The sequence below is a fragment of the Hemicordylus capensis genome, chromosome 2 (assembly GCF_027244095.1).
Source record: "Hemicordylus capensis ecotype Gifberg chromosome 2, rHemCap1.1.pri, whole genome shotgun sequence".
Lineage (NCBI taxonomy): Eukaryota > Metazoa > Chordata > Lepidosauria > Squamata > Cordylidae > Hemicordylus > Hemicordylus capensis.
The window spans coordinates 167,731,672-167,753,454 of record NC_069658.1 but is presented as its reverse complement, the minus strand read 5'-3'; the positions used below and the strand labels follow the sequence as shown (position 1 = coordinate 167,753,454).

Here is a 21,783-nt window from a genome sequence, read left to right as displayed (position 1 = left end):
GTGTGTGTGTGTGTGTGTGTAAGAGCGTTCAGTCATGTGAACCCCTCACCACCACCACCTGCAGTCTGAAGTTCTCTTGTGCTAGTGGAAGAGGAACTACTCAAATTCACATAGCTCAGAATTTCCTATATGAATATATATACGGGATCATGCAAGAAGCTATCACAATAGATTGAATAACAGGTTGCACTAGCAGAAGGTTTCATCTAGAACAGAGGTGCATTTCTTTGCGCAAGGTCCATGTGCTGTGTCTACATGAGCGCAACAGCTAATTTATGCTAGCTCAAGACAAGGGTGAATGCCACCCATTGAAACTAACACTGCAGTCACCCAAGATGTTGCTAATGCATTACCTGCGTCCATTTGTGGTTGTCACTTGTAATGGAATGCACATCACAAATCAAGGTCTAGAAGAAGGAGGGAAACCTTTAGGTACTCATGAAATAAAGGATTTCTAAATATGAAGCATCAGGTTTGCTTTTCTAAAATTACAGCAATGCCAGTCTTGGAAGCTGGGAAGAGCATACCTGCATTGTTGGGCGCAAAAGAATGTGCTTGCTTTGGTATGTTGAAGATTTCGGATTACCAGACTGTCTATAGTCACGTATTTCCGTTATGACACATCCACAGTGGAAAATATTAATCTATTTTAAAAACAAAACAAATCTATTTCTTACAAGGCCATTATGATTTTACTCAAGTATTCAGCTTCTTGCTGAAATAAGAGCATCTCCTTCTCTGTTTGTTTTCAGGAAGAACCTCAAGACCCTCCTGTTCTCTCAGGCTTTTAATAAGAATTGTAATAATTTTTAAAACTTGTTTTAATAATTTTATTCTATTGTTTTTATTGTCATATATTTTAATTTGTAACTTTTAAATATTTTAAGTTTTGTACACTGCCTAGAGATATACATATCAGGCGGTATAAAAATATGATAAATACATAATAAATAAACTAGCCGACCCCACACAGAGCATCTGTGTGCTCTTTGGGGCCAGCGGTTACCTCTTTCCCCCCACCTTCTGTCACAGTCTCCGCTTCTGGGCCTAGCCGCCTCTCCTCCCCACCGCCACTTCTCCCCCGCCCCCACTTTCTTTCCCCCCTCCTGGGCCTTGCCTCCTTGTCCGGGCTGGGCCTGCCGCTACCTCTGGCCTCTGTGGCCAGGTCTGCTGCCGCGGTGGCAACCAATCTTCCTGGATGCGCCTCAGACAATCAGGCGCCTCCGCCACCCAGCCAATCAGCTGGGCACTGGGACGCACATTCCAAGGCACACCCAGGAGAATTAATATAATAGATACTCTGGATTTTGTTCAAGACATGTGAATTTACTCAGGTATTCAGGGCACAATATGACTGTATTTCTGAATACTGAAACATTCTCCTCTAGCTGGCCCAGTGCAGAACATCTGCATGCTAGGACTTTATTGCTCTCCTTCAAGTCCCACCACAGTCCCTGCTTTATTGCTCAGAGTCAGCCACCCCATTCTCAGCCACCCCTTCTCCTCCAATCCCCCACACTCAGCTCACCCAACCACTGCTTACTCCCTCAGCTCCAACTGCTGGCCTCTGATGTCCTGCCGAGTCTCCTCACGAGAAGGATGGCCAAGCTGGGGCGGGAGAGAGTACCCAGGGCCATCCATGCAGACTGGATGGGACTCAGCAAGGCATCCGAGGCCAGTGGTTGGAGCTGAGGGAATGAACCGAGGGAGTGAGCAATGCCACTGCTCTTTCTTCAGCCCTCCAGCTCCTCCTTGGCAACAGTTGCCCCTCCATCTGTTCCTCAGCTCCTACTCTGTAGGAGAACACTTTCTCTCTCTCGCAGAGTGTTGTCAGAACTCTCACAAGATGTGCCATGTACCATGGGATTTGTTACATATGTCCTAAGGCGTATGTAAAGATGTTCAGAGCTAAGGTTCATATTTTTGTTTTCCTTTTCCAAAAGACACATCATTTCTAGACCTCTCAAATATGGTCTCATTACTGACAGTGCCTAGGCCATGTGGAAGTTTATTATTTGTGCCTATAATGTCTGGAAGGAACGTGTACAATCTAAATTCCTGAGAGCAGTGCTCCGTGTTACGAGATGTGTCTCCAATGCCACTTTGCGCCTGGAGACAGGCCTGATCAAGTTTAAGGCTAGGGTGTGGGTGATCACTCTGCTATTGGCTCAGACTATCCTTTTGCCCATTGGTCTCTCCCCCCACCCCCCGTCTCCACCGCAACCTTACATGACGATTACCAATCTAGTTGGATTCAGACAACTGAGGCAAAAATAGCTACATTAGGCCTCCCCTTGACCTTGCTCAACATGGGCTACGATCAGGCAAAAGAAACCATCAAACAGTGCATTATAGACACTGAGCGCCAAACTGATCTCAGCAGTGTTCCAAAATTTTATATCACTGACGGGCTTAGATACTCTGCCTCTCCAGCAGCATACCTCACCCAACTGGAGATCCCTAACGACAGAAGAGCGTTCACTTTGACTCACTGCCATGGCCTCCCCTCGTCAGTGCTGGAAGGCCGCTATAGAGGGACTCCATTTGCAGAGCAACTATGTTCCTGTGGATTAGGGCAGATTGAAACTACTGAGCATGTCCTCCTATACTGCTCATTCTATAGAGACATTTGTGACTCTCTCATTCTTCCATGGCTAAGCAACTACCCAGGTCGTCCAAGTCAATTCTACAGCTCCTTGCTACTCTCCGACCCTAAGCCTGCCATTACATATAGCATTGCCAGGTACTGTGCAGCTGCGATCAGCATTTGTCAGCAGATGATGGGCAGTGAGCCCCTCCAGCCTTAATCTGACTCTTTGTGACTCTGGGAAGGTGCTGTAATTGCTCACGTGCCTCCTCTTTCTACTGCTCATTATACTGTCAGTTTGGCAGATTTCCAGTCTTATTACTCAGGATTTTATATATTTTTGCTACCTTTTAATCTTATTACAATTTTATGCCTTTTACTTCTATCATCTCTCAGGTGTTGAGGCCCTCATGCATACTATTTTTAGTCCTTTTAGTATTATTAGTCCTTATGTTCTTAATTTTTAATTTCTATATGTAATCCTTTCTTATCTAATTTCACTTTTAACATGTAATCACTCTTACGTTTTAACACTGACTTAGTGTTTTTATATATATTATTTTATATGCAAGTTTGTTTTGGCCATTGGCCGTAAATAAAGTATCTATCTATGCAAGCATTTCTTTAATCTTACTCTTACCATGTAATCACTCCTATACTTTATGCTGGTCTGAGACCATAATAAAGATTAATTGATTAATTAATTATCACGTCACACTGGACCAATCTGAGGTGGTTTTACCTCAGGTTCCATGTGACATCTGAATTCAGCCATAGTGTATCAATTCAGACATTATGCCAAACTACAGTTATGCCCTCAACCAGAGTTTGGTGCCATGCCTGAACTGAGCCCATAAAGCTTTATGAAATGTTATAACTATGTTATTCAACAGAACCATGGCAACGTTTAGGGGGAAAAAGGTTTCCCTTAAAAACTATCATCACATTTCTACAAGCTGATCTCCAGAAAGGAAAGTGGGTGCAGAGAGCCAACTGATCATATACTATATACAGGAACTGCAACTGATACCACCCTTTGCAAAGTCTTTCAAACCTGAGATTTTTCCAGGAGATCAACTAAGATAGGGGGCAGCTCTTCTGCATCCAAATACTCAAGCAGCTCTCCCTCTTCATAAGGAAGCCGAATGGTTTCTGAATCTGCATTAAAATAAAAGAATACGTTTCAGCAAGAATATGGTATTTATTTTCTTTACAAGAGTTAGTGACAACACAATGCTTCCTTTCCTTATACTAATTCTGGCAAAAAGCAGCAAAATATCTTATAGCTTTGTAATTTTAAGTTTTACAAGTTACCTCAGCCTAACCTACTTCACAGGGTTGTTGTGAGGATAAAAAAATAACCATGTCCTTGGAGGAAGAGTGGGATATACAGTGAGGGAAATAAGTATTTGATCCCCTGCTGATTTTGTCCGTTTGCCCTCTCACACAGAAATGACCAGGCTATAATTGGAATGGTAGGTTTATTGTAGCTGTGAGAGACAGAATAACAACAAACAAACCCTCAAAAGCCCAGTGCCCAAAAGTCAGCGATGGATTTGCATTGTAGAGAGGGAAATAAGTATTTGATCCCTTCACAAAAGATGTCTTAGTACTTGGTGGCAAAACCCTTGTTGGCAATCACAGAGGTCAGACGTTTCTTGTAGTTGGCCACCAGGTTTGCACACAACCCAGGAGGGATGTTGTCCCACTCCTCTTTGCAGATCCTCTCCAAGTCAGAAAGATTTCAAGGCTGATGTTTGGCAACCCGAACCTTCAGCTCCCTCCACAGATTTTCTATGGGATTAAGGTCTGGAGACTGGCTGGGCCACTCCAGGACCTTCATGTGCTTCTTCTTGAGCCACTCCTTTGTTGCCTTGGCTGTGTGTTTTGGGTCATTGTCATGCTGGAATACCCATCCACGACCCATTCTCAATGCCCTGGCTGAGGGAAGGAGGTGCTCACCCAAGATCTGATGGTACATGGCCCCGTCCATCATCCCTTCGATGCGGTGAAGGTGTCCTGTCCCCTTAGCAGAAAAACACCCCCAAAGCATAATGTGTCCACCTCCATGTTTGACGGTGGGGATGGTGTTCTTGGGCTCATAGGCAGCATTCCTCCTCCTCCACACACGGCGAGTTGAGTTGATGCCAAAGAGCTCGATTTTGGTCTCATCTGACCACAACACTTTCGCCCAGTTCTCCTCTGGATCATTCAGATGTGCATTGGCTAACTGCAGACGGGCCTGTACATGTGCTGCCTTGAGCAGGGGACCTTGCGGGCACTGCAAGATTTCAGTCCTTCACGGCGTAGTGTGTTACCAATTGTTTTCTTGGTGACTATGGTTCCAGCTGCCCTGAGATCATTGACAAGTTCCCCCCGTGTAGTTCTGGGCTGCTTTGTCACCATTCTCATGATCATTGCAACTCCACGAGGTGAGATCTTACGTGGAGCCCCAGACCGAGGGAGATTGACAGTTATTTTGTGTTTCTTCCATTTGCGAGTTATCGTGCCAACTGTAGTCACCTTCTCACCAAGCTGCTTGGCGATAGTCTTGTAGCCCAGTCCAGCCTTGTGCAGGTCTACAACCTTGTCCCTGGCATCCTTCGACAGCTCTTTGGTCTTGGGCATGGTGGTGAGTTTGGAAGGTGAGTGATTGCTTGCTTTTATGGACAGGTGTCTTTTATACAGGTACTGTAACAAGCTGGGATTAGGAGAACTCCCTTACAGAGGGTGTTCCTCATCTCAGCTTGTTACCTGCATATAGTGAAAAGACACCTGGGAGCCTGAAATCTTGCTGGTTGATAGGGGATAGAATACTTATTTCCCTCACTACAATGCAAATCCATCGCTGACTTTTGGGCACTGGGCTTTTGAGGGTTTGTTTGTTGTTATTCTGTCTCTCACAGCTACAATAAACCTACCATTCCAATTATAGCCTGGTCATTTCTGTGTGAGAGGGCAAACGGACAAAATCAGCAGGGGATCAAATACTTATTTCCCTCACTGTAAGTGTAAAAATAGAGAGACAGATAGACAGATAGATGCATGCAGTGGAGAGGAAGGTTAAAAATGATTTCAATGAATCAATAATCTAGAGAAAGGCAAGCCTGAACTTTATTTTATTAAATACAGCAAGAACTACTTGCTGGAAAAGTAATACAGACATGGAGTACACAGGAAGTCAAAAAAAGTTTACAATATTGTGTAGAATGATGCTTTTTAGCATGTTTTCTTAGCTGAAGACAATAATAGTACTAACGATTAAGAAAACCACATTAAGTACTGCTTAGTCAAAAAGCATAACCAAGAGGTCAACGGCTATTCAGCACTATCTTTACCTGAGCCATTCTTTCCTCTGAGCATTAGTGAATACCCTTCGTTCCCCGGATAAAGGTTCACTACCAGGCATGACAACGTCTCCTGCATAACCAGCTTCTCCAGCAAGTTCACATTTCGTCTCAGCTTCTGCTTTAAAATAGGCAGCTCTCATGAAAACAATGAATGCAACTAACAGCATTATGAGCTACACTCCACCATTCTCTAATCATGGTCTACCTGTGTTTCGTAATTCATATTCCACTTGGCTGGGTGACAGACACTGGCTGACATTCTGCACTGTGAAACGTCGGCATCAGCAAGCCATTGCAAGACTCCTTAAAAGAGCAGGTGGGCACTTCTGCAGCATGACTTCCATTGGAAACAATGTGATGTAAGTGCCCACACGTTGTTTTAAGGAGTTTTGCAAAAGCTCAACCCCCAACAGCCCCAAGCTTGCCTTTTGTGGGGACAGTAGCCCTGGTCGCTTGATAGCACTGAAGTTACACTATACAGAATGTCAGCAGAATTGAGCATTGGTTCACTTACCGTGAAGGCTTCTTTTCTGGCTGCTGAAGTCAAGGACATCTCTATGGGTTATCCTCCTCATGTGCTCCTAGGCAGGACTATGTTAATTAGCTAAAAGAAACAGATGCCTACAAACGCCTGAGGAGGATAGCCCCACCCCATTTCTTTCAGGCAGAGTTCTAAATGGGTACAACAACAAATGTTATGCCAGAAAAATGAATGTACAGATAACAGGAGAACAGACTTTCAAAGTACTCGTGAAAAATATTCCACCTGATGTGAAAACACTAGCATCCATTAGCTGAAGTGTACTTTGTAATATCCGAGTAGTTGGAAATGCCAGGAAGGTCGATAAGATGGTCTCCCAAGTGTGCTAAGCCAGGAGGGCTGAGATGTCCTTGACTCCAGCAGCCAGTAGAAGCCTTCATGGTAAGTAAACCAATGCTCCATTCTCAGCTGCTGGGGTCAAGGACATCTCTATGGGACATACGACAGCTTGTACGTCACCTTGGGAGGGAGTGCTCCTGTTTACTTCTGGGGAAGCACCAGCTGAAGAACTCTTTTACCAAATGCTGCTTGTGCAGAAACATAAGTGTCCATTTTGTAGTGTCTCGTGAATGTTGAAAGGTTTTTCCACATTGCGACCTTACAAATCTCATAGACCGGAGCATTTGTTGAAAAAGCAGCCAACATAGCCACACCCTTGTGGAGTGCACAACTATACTCGTAGCCGAAGGCCTATGAGACGAAGCTGCAGTGTCTCATAAGCCAGTACAATGCAGGTTCTAATCCATCAGGCGATGGTCGAGGAAGTTACTGCCCTCCCCCTGCAACCAGGTAAAAATAATACCAACAATGAATCTGTAGTCCTGAAGGATGAGCAATGTTTTATATATTTTGGGGAGCACTGACAAACATCCAACTTGTGCCATTGTTTCTTTTTTTGGTGTGGGCAAAATGAAGTAAGTCTGTAGTTACTAACACCTTGAGTAGGTCCAGAAACTGTTCGCCCTGTAACAGGTTTTGAAGAAGCAACAACCACTGTAGAGACTGACAGACATGGGGAGGTAGGTGCAGTAGTAGGGACCTTTTTCCTTGAGATGGCTATCTGATGTGGTAGCAGAAACCACTGCAGGTTTCTTAAATGGAACCTCACTCATTGGACAGCTTCCACGGTCGTGACCATCAGACCCAAAATCCGCACCAGTGTGAGCAATAGAGTTGTTGGAGCTGAGCGTGCTGCCCTTATCTTTGTGGAATCTGTATTGAGACAGACAGAGACAGTCCTGGCTCGTATTGATCATCACCCCCAGGTGCTGAAGCCCGTGGGACGGAACCATCTGGCTTTTTGCCTGGTTGACAATTTCTTGAAGGAGACTGGATCAAAAAGTTGTCTAACTATGCAAATATCCTGACTCCCTGAATATGGAGGTAGGCCATCAGCAGAGCCAACATCTTTGTAAAGGACCCAAGGGCCAATGATAGACTGAATGGAAGAGAAGCATACTGGTAGTGTCCTCTGGCATTCTTGAACCTGAGAAGATGACGGCTACTGTGGTGTATCGATATGTGTAAGTACGACTCCTTCAGGTCTGTTGATGAGAGGTAATCCAAGTGGTAGAGCGTTTCTGCCACAGATCTTAATGATTCCATCCCAAATCTTTCACACTTGACCCACCTGTTCAGATACATTAAGTCCAAGACTGACCTTTTTCAGCCGTCCTTTTTGGGGCCGGCAAACAAGATAGAATAGATGTTCTTTCCCTCCTTACAGCGTGGAACCACTCTTGAAGGAACTCCATAACGGCTCTACTGCTCCAATACCCACCAGATGTTGAATTGCTTTTTGGAGCTCTGTGTGTTTGGTAATAGAGTGAGAGCACGGTCAGTGTTGGAAGGAATCTGTGGGCAGGCCGCGCATCCAGTTCTATCCTGTACCCCCTCTGAATTATGCTGAGAACCCACTTGTCCGTTATGGAGATTTCCCAAGAGTAGAAGAACTCTGCCCACCCCCCACCACAGCCAGGTATGGCCCAAGTCAGTGTTGCTGCTTGGTATGTTTCCCTTGAGTAAAGGCCTGTCTGTTGTTTCTAAAACCTCTGGAGGGGAAGCGTGGATGGTTCCAAGCACCACGCTGTGATCTGCAATCTCATTCCCGGCCCCTGAAAGAAGGCCAGAAACTTCAAAAGGGCTGAAATGGTTTTCTACAGGTGGGCCTGTCGGTTTTACATGGAGCCAAAGGCATTGTTTTTCTCTTATCTTTCATTTTAATCAAAATATCTTTGAGTGTTGTCTCGCCAAACAACTTGGCGTTGTCAGAAGGCACTGCCGTCAGGTTGTTCCTGGAGGCAGCATCTACCTGCCAGCTAACTACAGATGCCTCTTTCTGACTACCAATGCTGCAGAAGCCCTGGAAGAGAACCTAATGGAATCTAGTGCAACAAAAGCTTGTGCTTTCTGAATTTTAACCAACTGCTGCCTTATTTTAACTGGATGAGAATGTGGGTCATTTAGCAAGTCATCTACCCACAACAGGGATGCCCTTGCTACCATGGAGGCTGTGGCTGAGGAACAAGTGGCTAATGAGAAATTATCATGCACCCACCTGAGCGCAGATTCGGCTTTTTTGTTTGAGGGATCTTTTAGGGTAGCCTCACAATCCCTAGGTACCAACTATTCCAATATTAACTGCACAACCAGTGCATCTGTGGATGCTGTTTTAAGCAAATCTAATGGCTCCTGCTGGAAAGTGTAATAGTGGTTTGCTACAGCCATCAGCTTCCTATTAGCCACCAGGAAGAAGTCATTCCTGCTTTACTACCTCTGTAAAAAGATCGGGCATGGGTAATAGCATGTCTCTAGGTCTTGACTTAGGAAAGACCAGGTCACCCTTAGCCAACTGTGCTGATTGTGGCATTACCTTCATTTGTTACCCAACAGTGGTTACAACCCTTGTCATAAGCGGGTTAAAGTCCTCTGAGACAAACAGACACTATGAGACATTTCCAGGGTCTGGATCCTTGTCCCCAGACCCTATGAGACCTTTCCAGGGAAATGTCCTAGAAATGTCACAGACACTAAGAGACATTTCCAGGGTCTGGATATTTCACCCCCTCCTCCTTGTCTGGGACCACGTCAGGGTCCTGGTTTCCTCCCTCTGCCTCTCCTTCAGGGTCAGTCTCTAAATCAATCAAGGGGTCACTGTGACCTTATGCTTATGCTTATCAGAGACCAAGGGCATAGGGTTCAGTAGGTCAGGGTCCCCAGAGTCCGGACCTGATAGGTCAGAGGAACGTTGATTAATATTTTTGCATTTAGAGGATAAGGAGTTCTTATTCTTTTTTAATCCGAGCCTGTGGCATGTTTCCTCTTTTTCTTTGTCGTTTTGGGTGATGGGCTATTTGAATCAGAGGAAGTTGTGTTCCCAGATGAAGAGGAGACCCTTCTACACTTCTTTGACTTTTTACTTTTCTTTTGGAGCCTGATCTAGTGGATAGTGTCCACAAACGCACTTTTGAACCCCGCCTGCCATTGGAGGAGGGCTGGTTCTGAGAGACCCACAAAAGGGCTACTCCCCACAAGGTGAAGTCTCAGCAGCTTCTCAGATTGTTTCAGGTGTTGTGTCTGGTCCCAGTCACCCTGTTGCTGCTGCCAACGTCATTCGTGCCTTCACTGGCAGTTGGGAGGCCTCTCCTTTTTTGATGCAATTTTTGCTTGCTTGCACCATAATGGAGCTCCCTGCTGCCACCTCAGAAGATCCCCAGGCCTTCATCTCCACTCCGGTGGGAGTAGGGTGTGCCAGGGGAAATGCTGCTGCTCACCTTAGCCTTGCTGAAAGGAGCGATTGCACTCCCAATGATCCTCCTTGCTCCGTGGTCTCGCTGCTCCCAGAGGTGCGCTGGGCCATTTTGCTGCGAGTTTTGCAGCTCAAAGGCGGGAAACTCGCAGTGGCCTAGTAAACATTTGGTCTGAGTGGCTTTGAAGTGGCCGGTACCAACACATGTGGAGGTGGCGATCCAAGTGCCCTGGTTACTTTAAGGAAGCCACTTTGCCCTTTTTCTGTTGGCACCAGGATCATTCTGTACCCTCCTGCATGCTCCATAGCAGGGGGAAGGAGGGGTCCAAGTAGAAAAGCCTAGGGGACCAACGTGAAAATAGAGAAGGTATTTTTTTTATTTAAGATTTTTTAGAAGGAGAAAAAAGGACACAAAATAGTAGGAATCTGAAATAAAGCTGAGTATGACAGCCAAGGAAAATTAGCAATAAGAAGGGTTAGCAATCAAGAGGAGAAAATTTTTGGAGCTGCCTGGAGCTACGCAGGACAGAAAGAACTGGAGTGGGGCTATCCTGCTCAGGCTCTTGTAGTCATCTGTTTCTTTTAGCTAATTGACATAGTCCTGCCTAGGAGCACATGAAGAGAATAACCCATAGAGATGTCCTTGACCCAGCATCTGAGAATGCAGCTGTCACAGGTTACCTCGAAAGCTCTCCAAACTATTTTTCTTAAATAATTCTTTTTTTAAAAAAAATGACATTAAGTTTATGTTTGCTCTCCGGTTTTTGCTCCAATCATGGGTGCTGGGAGAAGAGTTTTACCTACAAGTGGCTTGCTCTTTGTTCTCTGGAGTCACTCCCAAAGAAAGCTTATAGTAGCTAACTTTATAGATGTTTAGAAGACATTTAAACTGATTACAGGTGGGGTTTGGCAGGAGAATGGCATATTTCCTTTTCTCAGCTCTGGTTTGTACTTACCAAGAAAGCCTGGAACAAGAGATGGACGTTTATCTGACGGATACTATTAATTAAAATTCCACATGGACAAACATGGACTTGGTTGTTTCACCCTATGCAAAACTTTACAAGTATGAGGATAGCTAGCTGTGCCGTGAAGCATGGCAGGGGATAAACTGACCACCACCCTATGAAGAAGCACAAAGGATTACTACTATCCGAGATTATTATATCCAAGGGGATATAGAAGGAGTTTATTGGTTTTCAAATAGCTAGTACTGCAAAATAATGCTACTTTCCTTCCTGAGCAAAGACACAGAGACTGGAAACAGGCAGAGAGTGGGGCTTTTCATTGCCCCATGACAAAATGCTTATTACCAGTCGGGGAGCACAGATTAGGTATTTGGCAAATAAATTCAACTTACCTTTATTTCAGGCTCCTTATCACATTCTTCTAGATAGAGTTCATATAATTTTTGAAATACAGATTTTCTAAATTGGAAAAAAAATTATGCTGGGTGGCATATGAACACTCACACTTAAACAACCATTATATCAGCTAAGATAAACAGTAAGCACTAAATACTTCCTACCTTCCACTGGATAAATATTTCCGCTTGGGAGGCCTCTGACGTGCACTTTCAATGATATACTGAAACAAACAAACAATACACACTTAAAGGTGTACAAATGTGCAAACAATTTTAAGAGCCAAAACGGCTTAGGATCAGCCTACCTGAAGGAGAGACTGTTCTGATATATTCCTGCCCATTCTTTAAGATTAACTTTGGAGGCTCTCCTCTAGGTGCTGTCGCCCACAATGGTGCAACCAATGACTACTTGGGAGAGAGCCTTTCCCGCCTTCAAGGAATCCTGGAACCCCCTCCCTAGAGACCTGGTGGCCTCCGGTATAGAAATTGAATGAATGAATGAATGAATGAATGATATAGTTATTTTGTTATAAATTAGCTGTTGAAATAAAGATTCTGGGTATTCAATAATTTTAAGAAAGCGTCACTTAAATAAAGGCCAGGCAAACATGTTCATTTTCTGGGAGGCTTTTAATTTGTAACTGCTGCTGTGCTACTGGCTCTGTATCAGCTTACTGGCTCTTTAATTGTTTTAGATTGTCATGTTTATTTTTGTTTTTATTGTTTTAGATTTTGATTTTAACACTCTTTTTGTAAACTGCTTTGAGGACACTGGTCAGTTGGGTGGGATATGTAAAAATAAATAAATATAGGCCACACAAATGGAAGTCACAAGTGTTGCTTTCTTAAAATTATTGAATACCCAGAATCTTTATTTCAACAGCTAATTTATAACAAAATAACTATATCATTCATTCATTCAATTTCTATACGACCCTTCCAAAAATGGCTCAGGGCGATTTACACAGAGAAATAATAAATAAATAAGATGGATCCCTGTCCCCAAAGGGCTCACAATCTAAAAAGAAACTATCGTATTGGATTATGCTTTAAGCAATGAAGCCTTGCCACACATTGTGCTTTCTTCTCACTGAGGGAGAAGGGAGAGAGGAACTGGGGAGAAAAAATATCCGATGCTTTGTAGACAGGATAGCTAGGTGACAGACAGAAGATAAAGTATTACTGTACAGGAATTTACCAGTCATAATTTTGTCTGCAGGCTTCTATTCATTCGTTTTATGGACTTTAGTTTCTGCAGTGTTTTCTATACCCATAGTATTTCACATTGCAGAGATCTACAAATAGCAACTTTTTATTATACTCTTCTGGAATAATTTGGTTTTACCATCAGCCTACAATTTTTCTTAAAATATATGAAAGGTATATTTTATTGGAAGCTTCTATAAATTGAGAGCATGTAATTTTAAGTGAGAATAAAGTATCTATAGATCAACACCATAATGAAATGGTGGAATACCATAGCCCGATTCAGATATTATGCTGTACAAGTGTACAGATATCTATATACTTGTACATTTTTTGTGTGACTACCAGTGCTGATTTTAAAAGTGAACTTGTATACAGGTTCTTCAAATGCATGGTACAAATAGGAAGTGTATTTCTGTACCTGCATTCAACATGTGAATGACTGTACCTGTGTACACTGTACACTCATTATATGAGTGTTGGACATAGTGTGTGAATGGGCCTTATATTATTATAGTTTCTGTGGAAGGTGCTGGTACTGCTGTTTGTGAGGTTCTCTAGTGATGAATGAGGAAAACCCACAATTCCAGATACATAAGAGAATCTGTGACAGACAACAGTACCAGCACTTTCCACAGAATACTATAATCATGAAACCAATGTATAATGTAGATAATATGATGACTATTTACCTCAGCACGATCCAATGCAAGTTCTAAAGCTTGCTGCTGAAAGAATGATAAAAAGATATCTCAGAAAGCATGCTAACTGATTAAATCATTATACAGATTCTTCTAATATATCACTGCTATGACCAGGGATTATTCAACAAGTAAAGCATTGTGATCTATAAAAATGAACACCTTATTTAATATTCTAAGTTTGCAATCCTTAGAATAAGAATAGGAAATAAATCCTATTGAAATCAAGCAGAATTTTGAGTAAACAAGATTAGGACAGGGGTATAAGTAACAAATTATTAATAAGTCCATCACATACAATATATAAAGTTAGACAATATTTAAATAGCTGAAAGCTTATCCACATTTTGGATTGCAAAAACAGCATATAAGCAGAATAGAAAGTTGCAACGTATACAGGTAGACCTGGTCACAAATGGTCCCAACAACCGCAGTAGGGCAATGGACACCTGACCTTGGTATACGTGGTTAAATGAAGGATTAAAATCCACGTACCAACAGTTCTTAGGTGGCCAGAAATGACCTCTGAGGTCATTTCCAGCCACCATTTTGATGAAGTCATTTTGTGGCTCATACGTAAAAATAAAAAATAATAATCTGCTATTTTTCATGCAAAATTGGCCAAATTGGGGGTTTGCATGGGCATTGCTAAACAGCTGGAGGGCATAGTACGTTCCTTTTTTGCTCCTATTTCAGCCTTACTTTGCCTTTTTCTGCCCTCCAGGAACCTTAGGCCGCAACTCCCATTCATTCAATAATGCCTTGTTATCAGTGGTTTCATTATCTGCGGAAATTGACAGGAACAGGACCTCCGCAGATAACGAGGTCCACCTGTAACTGGCAGTGCTTCTGGTACAGCTGAATTAATATTATTATTAACTAACTATTAATAACTATTGTTAAGAGATCATGAGTGAGCTACAGGATTATGCATTCCTCCTACCTGAGGGCAAATAGTTCTGTCCTGCTTTAGAATATTATGTCAGCACTGACAAGAATCATTGTTAAGGCTAACCAGAGTTGTGAATTGGCTTCCAATCATTTTGTTTTCAAATCATGGTTGATCCTCATTATTTATTTGTTTGTTTGATTTTTAGACCACCCTTACAAAATAGCTCAGGGCGGCTCACAAACATCAAAGACCCTTTAAAACAATTTAAGAACACTGGAAGGCCAGGCAGAACAGGTAGGTCTTAAGGGCTCTCCTAAATTCCAATAAAGAATTCAAATTACGGATGTCTGCAGGGAGTGTATTCCACAGTCCAGGAGCAGCTACAGAGAAGGCCTGCCTCTGGGTCGCCACCAGACCAGCTGGTGGCAACTGGAGCTGGACCTCCTCAGATGATCTTAGCGTGTGGTAGGGATCAGACCGAAGAAGGCGCTCTCTAAGGTAACCTGGACCTAAGCCATTAAGGGCTTTAAAGGTAAAAACCAGCACTTTGTATTTTGCTCGGAAACATATCGGCAGCCAGTGCAGCTGTTTCAAAACAGGCATAATATGGTCTCTCCGGGTTGCCCCGGAGACCAGCCTTGCTGCCGCATTTTGAACTAACTGAAGTTTCCGAACTACGTACAAAGGCAGCCCCATGTAGAGCCCATTACAGTAGTCAAGCCTGGAGGTTACCAGCTGGTGCACCACTGTTCTGAGGTCATCCTCCTCTAGGAATGGACGCAGCTGTCAAATCAGCCTAAGCTGATAAAAAGCACTCATGGCCACAGCCTCCACCTGAGCTACCAGAGTGAGGCCTGGATCCAGGAGTACCCCCAAGCTGCGTACCTGCTCCTTCCGGGGGAGTGTAACCCCATCCAGCACAGAGAGATCTAACTCATCCCTCAGATTCTGAGCCCCTACAATGAGCACCTCTGTCTTGCTTGGATTCAGCTTCAATCTGTTATCCCTCATCCAGCCCATTACTGCCTGTAGGCAGGTATTTAGGGAATGAACGCCATTTCCTGATGAAGCAGATGAAAGAGAGAAGTAGATTTGGATGTCATCAGCATACTGATAACACCCAGCACCAAATCTCCTGAAGACCTCACCCAGAGGTTTCATGTAAATATTGAAAAGCACTGGTGACAGAATGGAGCCCTGAGGGACTCCATATAACAGCTCTCATTGAGAAGAGCAACTGTCACCAAGCTCCACCATCTGGGATCTGCCCAAGAGATAGAAGCGGTACCACTGCAGAGCAGTGCCTCCTATTCCCAACTCTGCCAGGCGACCCAGAAGGATGCCATGGTCCATGGTATCGAATGCTGCCGAGAGATCCAAGAGAACCAACAGAGTCATTCATACTCCCTCTGACGATTCCCCGGTATAGGTCATCCATGAAGCTGACCAAGGCTGTCTCAACCCCATAGCCCGCTCTAAAGCCAGTTTGAAATGGGTCTAGATAATCAGTTTCCTCCAAAATCGCCTGGAGCTGGTTGGCCACCACCCTCTCGATCACCTTGCCCAACCAAGGGAGATTAGAGATTGGCCTATAATTATCCATCGCCGAGGGATCTAGGAAAGGCTTCTTAAGAAACGGTCTAATTATTGCCTCCTTCAAGCATGGAGGCACCTTACCCTCCCTCAGCAATGCATTTATGATATTCACCAGGCCTCCTCGAATAATCTCCCTGCTAGATCAAAGCAGCCAAGTCGAGAAAGGGTCCAGAGAACAAGTGGTGGACGGCACCGCTCCAAGCAGCTTGTCCACATCCTCAGGAATCACAGATTGAAACTGATCCAACCTAATACTGCAAGAAGGATTGCTGGACACCTCCTTCGTAGACCCTGCAGAAAAAGTGGAATCCAAGTCGGCTCGAATACAGGAGATTTTGTCTGCAAAGAACCCACTGAGGGCATCACAGCAGAGCACCTCCGGGAGCCGATTAGAAACAGAAGGAGTAGAAATTAGACTCCTCACTACACAGGATAACTCCACCGAACGTGAATCCACAGAAGCAATGCGAACCGACCAGAACTTTTTTGCCGTACGCACTGCCTCCGCGTAAGCCCTCAAGTGGGTCACATGCTCCATCCTGTCAAATTCGAGCCGAGTTCTCCTCCACCTGTGCTCCAGTTGCCTAACCAGCCGCTTCAAACCCTCGCAACTCCTCGGTATACCAGGGAGCCGACTTTGAAGTGGGTCTGGAGGGACGCTTAGGAGCAATAATGTCTACTGCTCTGGCAAGTTCCTTATTCCAGGTTCCCACTAGGGCATCAACAGAATTACCTGCAGCACCAACTTTGAAATCCTCCAAGGCCTTTTGGAACTCTACTGGGTCCAGCAGCCTTTTTGGGTAGACCATCCTAATTGGTCTATCATCAATTCATTAGCCTTAACCACAGCTGATAACAAAAGCAAGAGTGCAGAATTTGCTTTTGAGAGGGAAATGCTACAAAAAAGGAGCAGACAATCTATTAACCATGGTAAAGTGGTCAGCCTACTCTGGACTGAGTTGCACCGCCTCAGTAATTGCACTACCCTTAAGGAGTAGTTGAGTAACTCCCCTAGGCCCACATTGCTCCTGAGTAAGCAGATCACAGCTTTGGTCAGGAGTGCATATGCCCAGCTAGGCTAATGTGCCAGCTACAATCTTTCCAAGAGTAGATCTTACCAGTCATACATCTTGGTTATATCCAGATTGGATTACTGTAATGCACTCTACCTTAGAAAGTGTCTGGAAACTTCAGCTGGTACGGAATTGATTGGGTTCTAGAAGACTTATAACCAGCCTTTCTTAGAATCCAGGATGGCTTACAATAATAAAATAAAAACAATGAAAATGAATACCAAACTGTAACAGCAGTGCACCAAGAAAAATGCTGCCCAAGAGAAAAGCAGAAAAAAGACAAAATCAGAATGCAGCAGCTAGGTTGCTGGCAGGAGTCTAGATCATCTGCAAGCCCCTGCCTCCCTCTCCTTCCTATTCTCTCTCTGGAAAGAGCCTTCAATCTTGCTACTGCAACCATCTTAAAAACCAGGTTCTGGCACTGTGCTCTGTAAAAAAAAAACCAAAAAAACATTTTTTTTCCTTTTCAAAAAGTCCTTGTTTCTTACTCTGTCACTCTAAGGCAGGGGTTCCCAACCTGTGGAGACTCCAGATGTTGCTGAGCTAGAACTCCCACCATCCCTTCAGTCACAATAAATTATAGCTAGTGATGATGGGGATCAGCAACATCTGGAGTTGGGAACCCCCACTCTAAAGTACTGTATGTTGATGCTTCACTGTCTGGGTCAGATTGAAGAGTTATCCATGCTTACAAGGTTTGGTGCTAGCAACTTTGGCTTGTTCCACTGGGCAGGTAGCTGCCTACTTCCCCAGTGGTAGCGAAAAGAGTTTCCTCGAGCATCTGCACAATTCCCTCAGCTTCAAGTACAAGTATCCCAAGTGAATTGGTGCGCTGGGTCATGGACATGCAACTGCATGTAGGATATGAATTCAAGCAAGTTAGGTAATAACAGGGCCCTTGTCTGACAAAGTAGGAATTCTAGAAACTGTCTTACCTCCACGCTCAGACTGGTGACTCCTGTAAACTTGCCACTGATCAGATTACATCTCCTACGTTTGGCCATTCAGGTTTACCTGATTTGACCTCTTGCCTGCCTCAGACTACATTACCCGCCTCTGACCCCTTGCACCATACTATTTACCTCTGGCCCCTTCAACTCACTGCTTCCAGATCTGAGCCTGCTGGGCTCCGACGAATCATCTACAGCATCCACACATTTTGCTGTATAATCTTTGCACTATTAGAGCAAAACAACATACACATCTTCTTGCTTTTCTCACTCCTGGAAAAAGGAGCCTTGAAAAAAGATGCACATGCATACCTTGGCTGCAGGCGCACATGAGTACACTTGTCTCCTGTTTGCAGGATATGCGTTTCACTGAAACTAGCTTCATGTTGTTAATTTAACTGCAAATGAAGAAAACAGTAGACTTCCTCCATCCAAGCAGTGTTCCCTCTAAGACATGCGTGTGTGCATGCGCTCACATGTTCTTTGATATGAGCCCAGTTGATTTTAGATCCCACTCAGGTTTAATCAGGAAGGTCCCACTGTGTGCACACACACAGCCTTGATACTGCTGCCCAAAACAAAAATCCCACTGTGTGTACACACACAGCCTTGATACTGCCGCCCAAAACAAAAATCACAGATGAAAAGAGTTAGAGAGAACACTGCATCCAGTACACATTTCAAAGAAAGAATTTCAAAATACAACAAGAAATTAACTTACCATGGTGGCTGATGCCTAGTGAGAAGTCAATAAAAATGTTTGGAGCTTGGCACAGAAAGCAGAATGTCACATTTTTATGTCCATTTGAGGTACTCTGAAGTTAGTGAGGAAAGGAAAAATGTATATCACTTTAAGGAAAAGAGGCACAGTCTACTGAAATTTTATCTTAGCATTTAGGAGCACACAGAAAATGCACACTGGAGATGAACCATGGGCCCATTCCATAGGGCTTACCAAATATTTGTGCTAGAATTAAATCAAATTGGGGAACATACGTTCTCCAAATCTAATCTAAAGGATTAAAAAGAAAAGAAAAGTTGAATTTTATTTAGCAACATTCAGGTTTAGATCAAATTCACAGGAGGTTTGTGTTGGAAAGCCTAACCTTTTGGCAAAAGTTCGAAATTCATTCAATGATACACACAAAAATTATACTGTATCCCAAAATGACTGAAAATACTAACAAAATAGGATTTGCCAGGCATCATGAGAAATCCCAGCTTGTCCTAAACCATCAACCAAAACGGTTTCCTTGCTTCACATGCAAAGGATGGGAGCATGTTTGAGCCCACTTAAGGGTAACCAAGAAGCTCAGAAATCTGCTATCAGAGGCAGATAAAATTTCAATGCATAAAGTGATGCACACTGGGGCAACCCCCACCCCAACTTCATATAATTCAAGGGGGTTGAACTGTTTGTGACCAGAAAGAGAGATCTTGGAATCATAGCAGACAGCTCAGTTAAGATATATAGCAGCAAACAGCAGCAATGAAAAAGGCAAATTACATTAGAAATTATTAAGGGATTGAAAACAAAACAGCAAGTAAATAAGTAATGCTGAAATTGTCTAGAAATGGGCAACCAAAATTAACATTTTTCCTATAACAGCCAATGTATGAGATTGTCTTTTAGTTTAGAAAAGACAACACCCAACACAATTTTTTGTCTACTAGGAGTGAGTTCTGCAGAGTTCAATGGCACTTACTCCCAGATAAGTGGGTACAGCAGGGGCAACCAACCCTGTTGCTAGACTACAACTCCCAATATCCTCATGTCTAAAGTCCTATTAGATTAAGACAGGGTTGGCTTTGGTTCTGGTATGCAAGTGTGCGCACACTCTCTTCATGAATAATGGTTATTGAATAATAAATAATTCTCATTCTCAGTGAAGTAAGCTTCCATTATTGTGAACAATTCATAACAATTCATTCATTCCTAAGACACTGGTAAAAAAACAATAACAACAGGTGATAGTGTAGGCAGTGCTTCCACAGTGCTCTCCATATTCACAATCTCAATGTGTCTGGCCAATGATTTACCACTGGCCAACTGTCCACTTACATTTTGGATTAGAACTTCCTTCTTTCCAAAATTCAAGTATTTTTATTTATTAGCAGTCTTCAGGTCTCACATTTATATATTTTGTATATTATATATTGGATGCTTGGCTTTTGTCTTTTTAAAAAAAATACAACTCGGTTTATTTGGTGAGATCTCACTTTATTTTACTGTTTTTGATGTTTTCAGTTATTATTTAAATAAATATCAGGACTATTCTGACGTTACTTTTGCAAAACCTTTTTTCTATTTGCCCTCCCTTTCTTGGAATGTGAGTATTCGGGAAGGGAGAAATTGGTTTGTCTTTTAACGACCTTTGAAGTCCTACATTCAGGGCAGGAGACAGTGCATCAAACCAGGCCAAAAGGCGGCTAGGTTGAAATCCCTGCTCAGGCACACAGAAAGGTCTGCGACTCTGAGCCAGGCATCCTCTCTCAGCCCAGTCTACCTCGATGGGTTGTGAGGATAAAGGGGGAGAAAGATTAAGGGGAGGGCCCTTCAGGGCAGACACACTGCCTCGGATTCCTTAAAGGAAGTGGGTGGATGCAAGGAGATGCAGTAAGCCAAGAGCCACTTGTACCATAACCACATCAGAGGGCATTGCCGCGCTCCCTCACCATCTCCTGTGAGACCCCCGAATCACTTCACCTCTCAGAACATTAAGCGGCAGAAAACAGGAACGAAGTCGGAGGCGAAGAGGAGCAGCCTCCGTTCCTTTCTCGCTTGCTTGCCTGGGGGGGTGGTGGGCGCGGAGCCGCCCCGGCCGCAAGGTGCCCGCCCCGCCCCTTTCTGCAAAAGGACGGACACCCCCCCCCCCCCAGCCACTGCCTGCAGAGGGACCACCACACACACACACACACCTGGCACCGACCTACCTCCTGAGCCTCCCTCCGGTGTAGGGTAATGTTCTCTTAATCGTCAGACCCTTGTTTCCGGTACAAGTGAGCATGCTCAAATGTAGCCGCGCATGCTCCGTAGGATCCAAGGAAGCCCGCTTTGCTTTCTGCCCACAACTCCCCGCATATTTTCTTACCTTCTTCAAAACAGGAAAAAAGTAAATTCAAATTCTGCAGAAAAGCATCAGATGTCGTTATATGTGTTGTTTTGTAACGGAATAACTCTGAAATGCAAAGAGGGGGTAGGGCTACAATGGTGTCTTTTAAGGCGATTTGGAAGTGCTGTGAAATGCCTGAAGAGCTGGCAAGGAAAGAGCATGCTCAGTCTCTTTATGTGTAGCCAGTGCCCTTACCCTGAAGATAAATCTATCAGAAATTCTTACTCGTTAGCTTGCAAGGCAGGGTTTTGAATTGTCCCTAGATCTTATTGAATTCCTAGCTGTGTAAACATAAGCAGATACTTTCCCTTCTGATTTCAATATTGTATTCCTGAATTATATTATTGATATAATATATTAGTATCTATACAATATTATATAAAATTACTATATCAATTGTTTTTGAGCAATATATATACTTCCTTAAAAATATATATTATTGTTTCTGTTGTCACCAGCAGAGAGCAGCATCCTTTTTGTCTGCGGCTAGACATTTGTTTGAAGAATTCCTTTGTCCTGACAACGAAGTCTCTGTGTGTTTAATTTCACTAACTTGACAGTTAGGAGACTTCTGTAGTCCACAGGTTTGCCAGTGACTGTCTGTGAGACTAGCAAAACTTTTTTGAATCACCTTGGTAATTAACATCAAGTGGCATAGTT

At 43.6% G+C, this 21,783-nt stretch overlaps 1 protein-coding gene across 24 annotated transcripts in view; it reads right to left on the bottom strand.

The window, feature by feature from the left end:
- The window catches only part of SUPT20H (SPT20 homolog, SAGA complex component), a 61,715-nt gene extending 40,475 nt beyond the window's left edge, over positions 1 to 21,240 (bottom strand). For 10 of the 24 annotated variants that reach the window (XM_053301184.1, XM_053301192.1, XM_053301193.1 and 7 more), the window contains exons 1-9: positions 20,945 to 21,098; positions 18,732 to 18,825; positions 13,491 to 13,526; positions 11,755 to 11,813; positions 11,587 to 11,653; positions 5,926 to 6,055; positions 3,642 to 3,745; positions 528 to 644; positions 354 to 407 (exon numbers count right to left, since the gene is read on the bottom strand). In XM_053301184.1, the coding sequence (XP_053157159.1) occupies positions 354 to 407; positions 528 to 644; positions 3,642 to 3,745; positions 5,926 to 6,055; positions 11,587 to 11,653; positions 11,755 to 11,813; positions 13,491 to 13,526; positions 18,732 to 18,734 (570 nt within the window). In that variant the 5' untranslated portion in view covers positions 18,735 to 18,825; positions 20,945 to 21,098. The other 14 variants (XM_053301180.1, XM_053301188.1, XM_053301195.1 and 11 more) reach the window with 9 other exon arrangements.
- Positions 21,241 to 21,783: the final 543 nt, after the last annotated feature.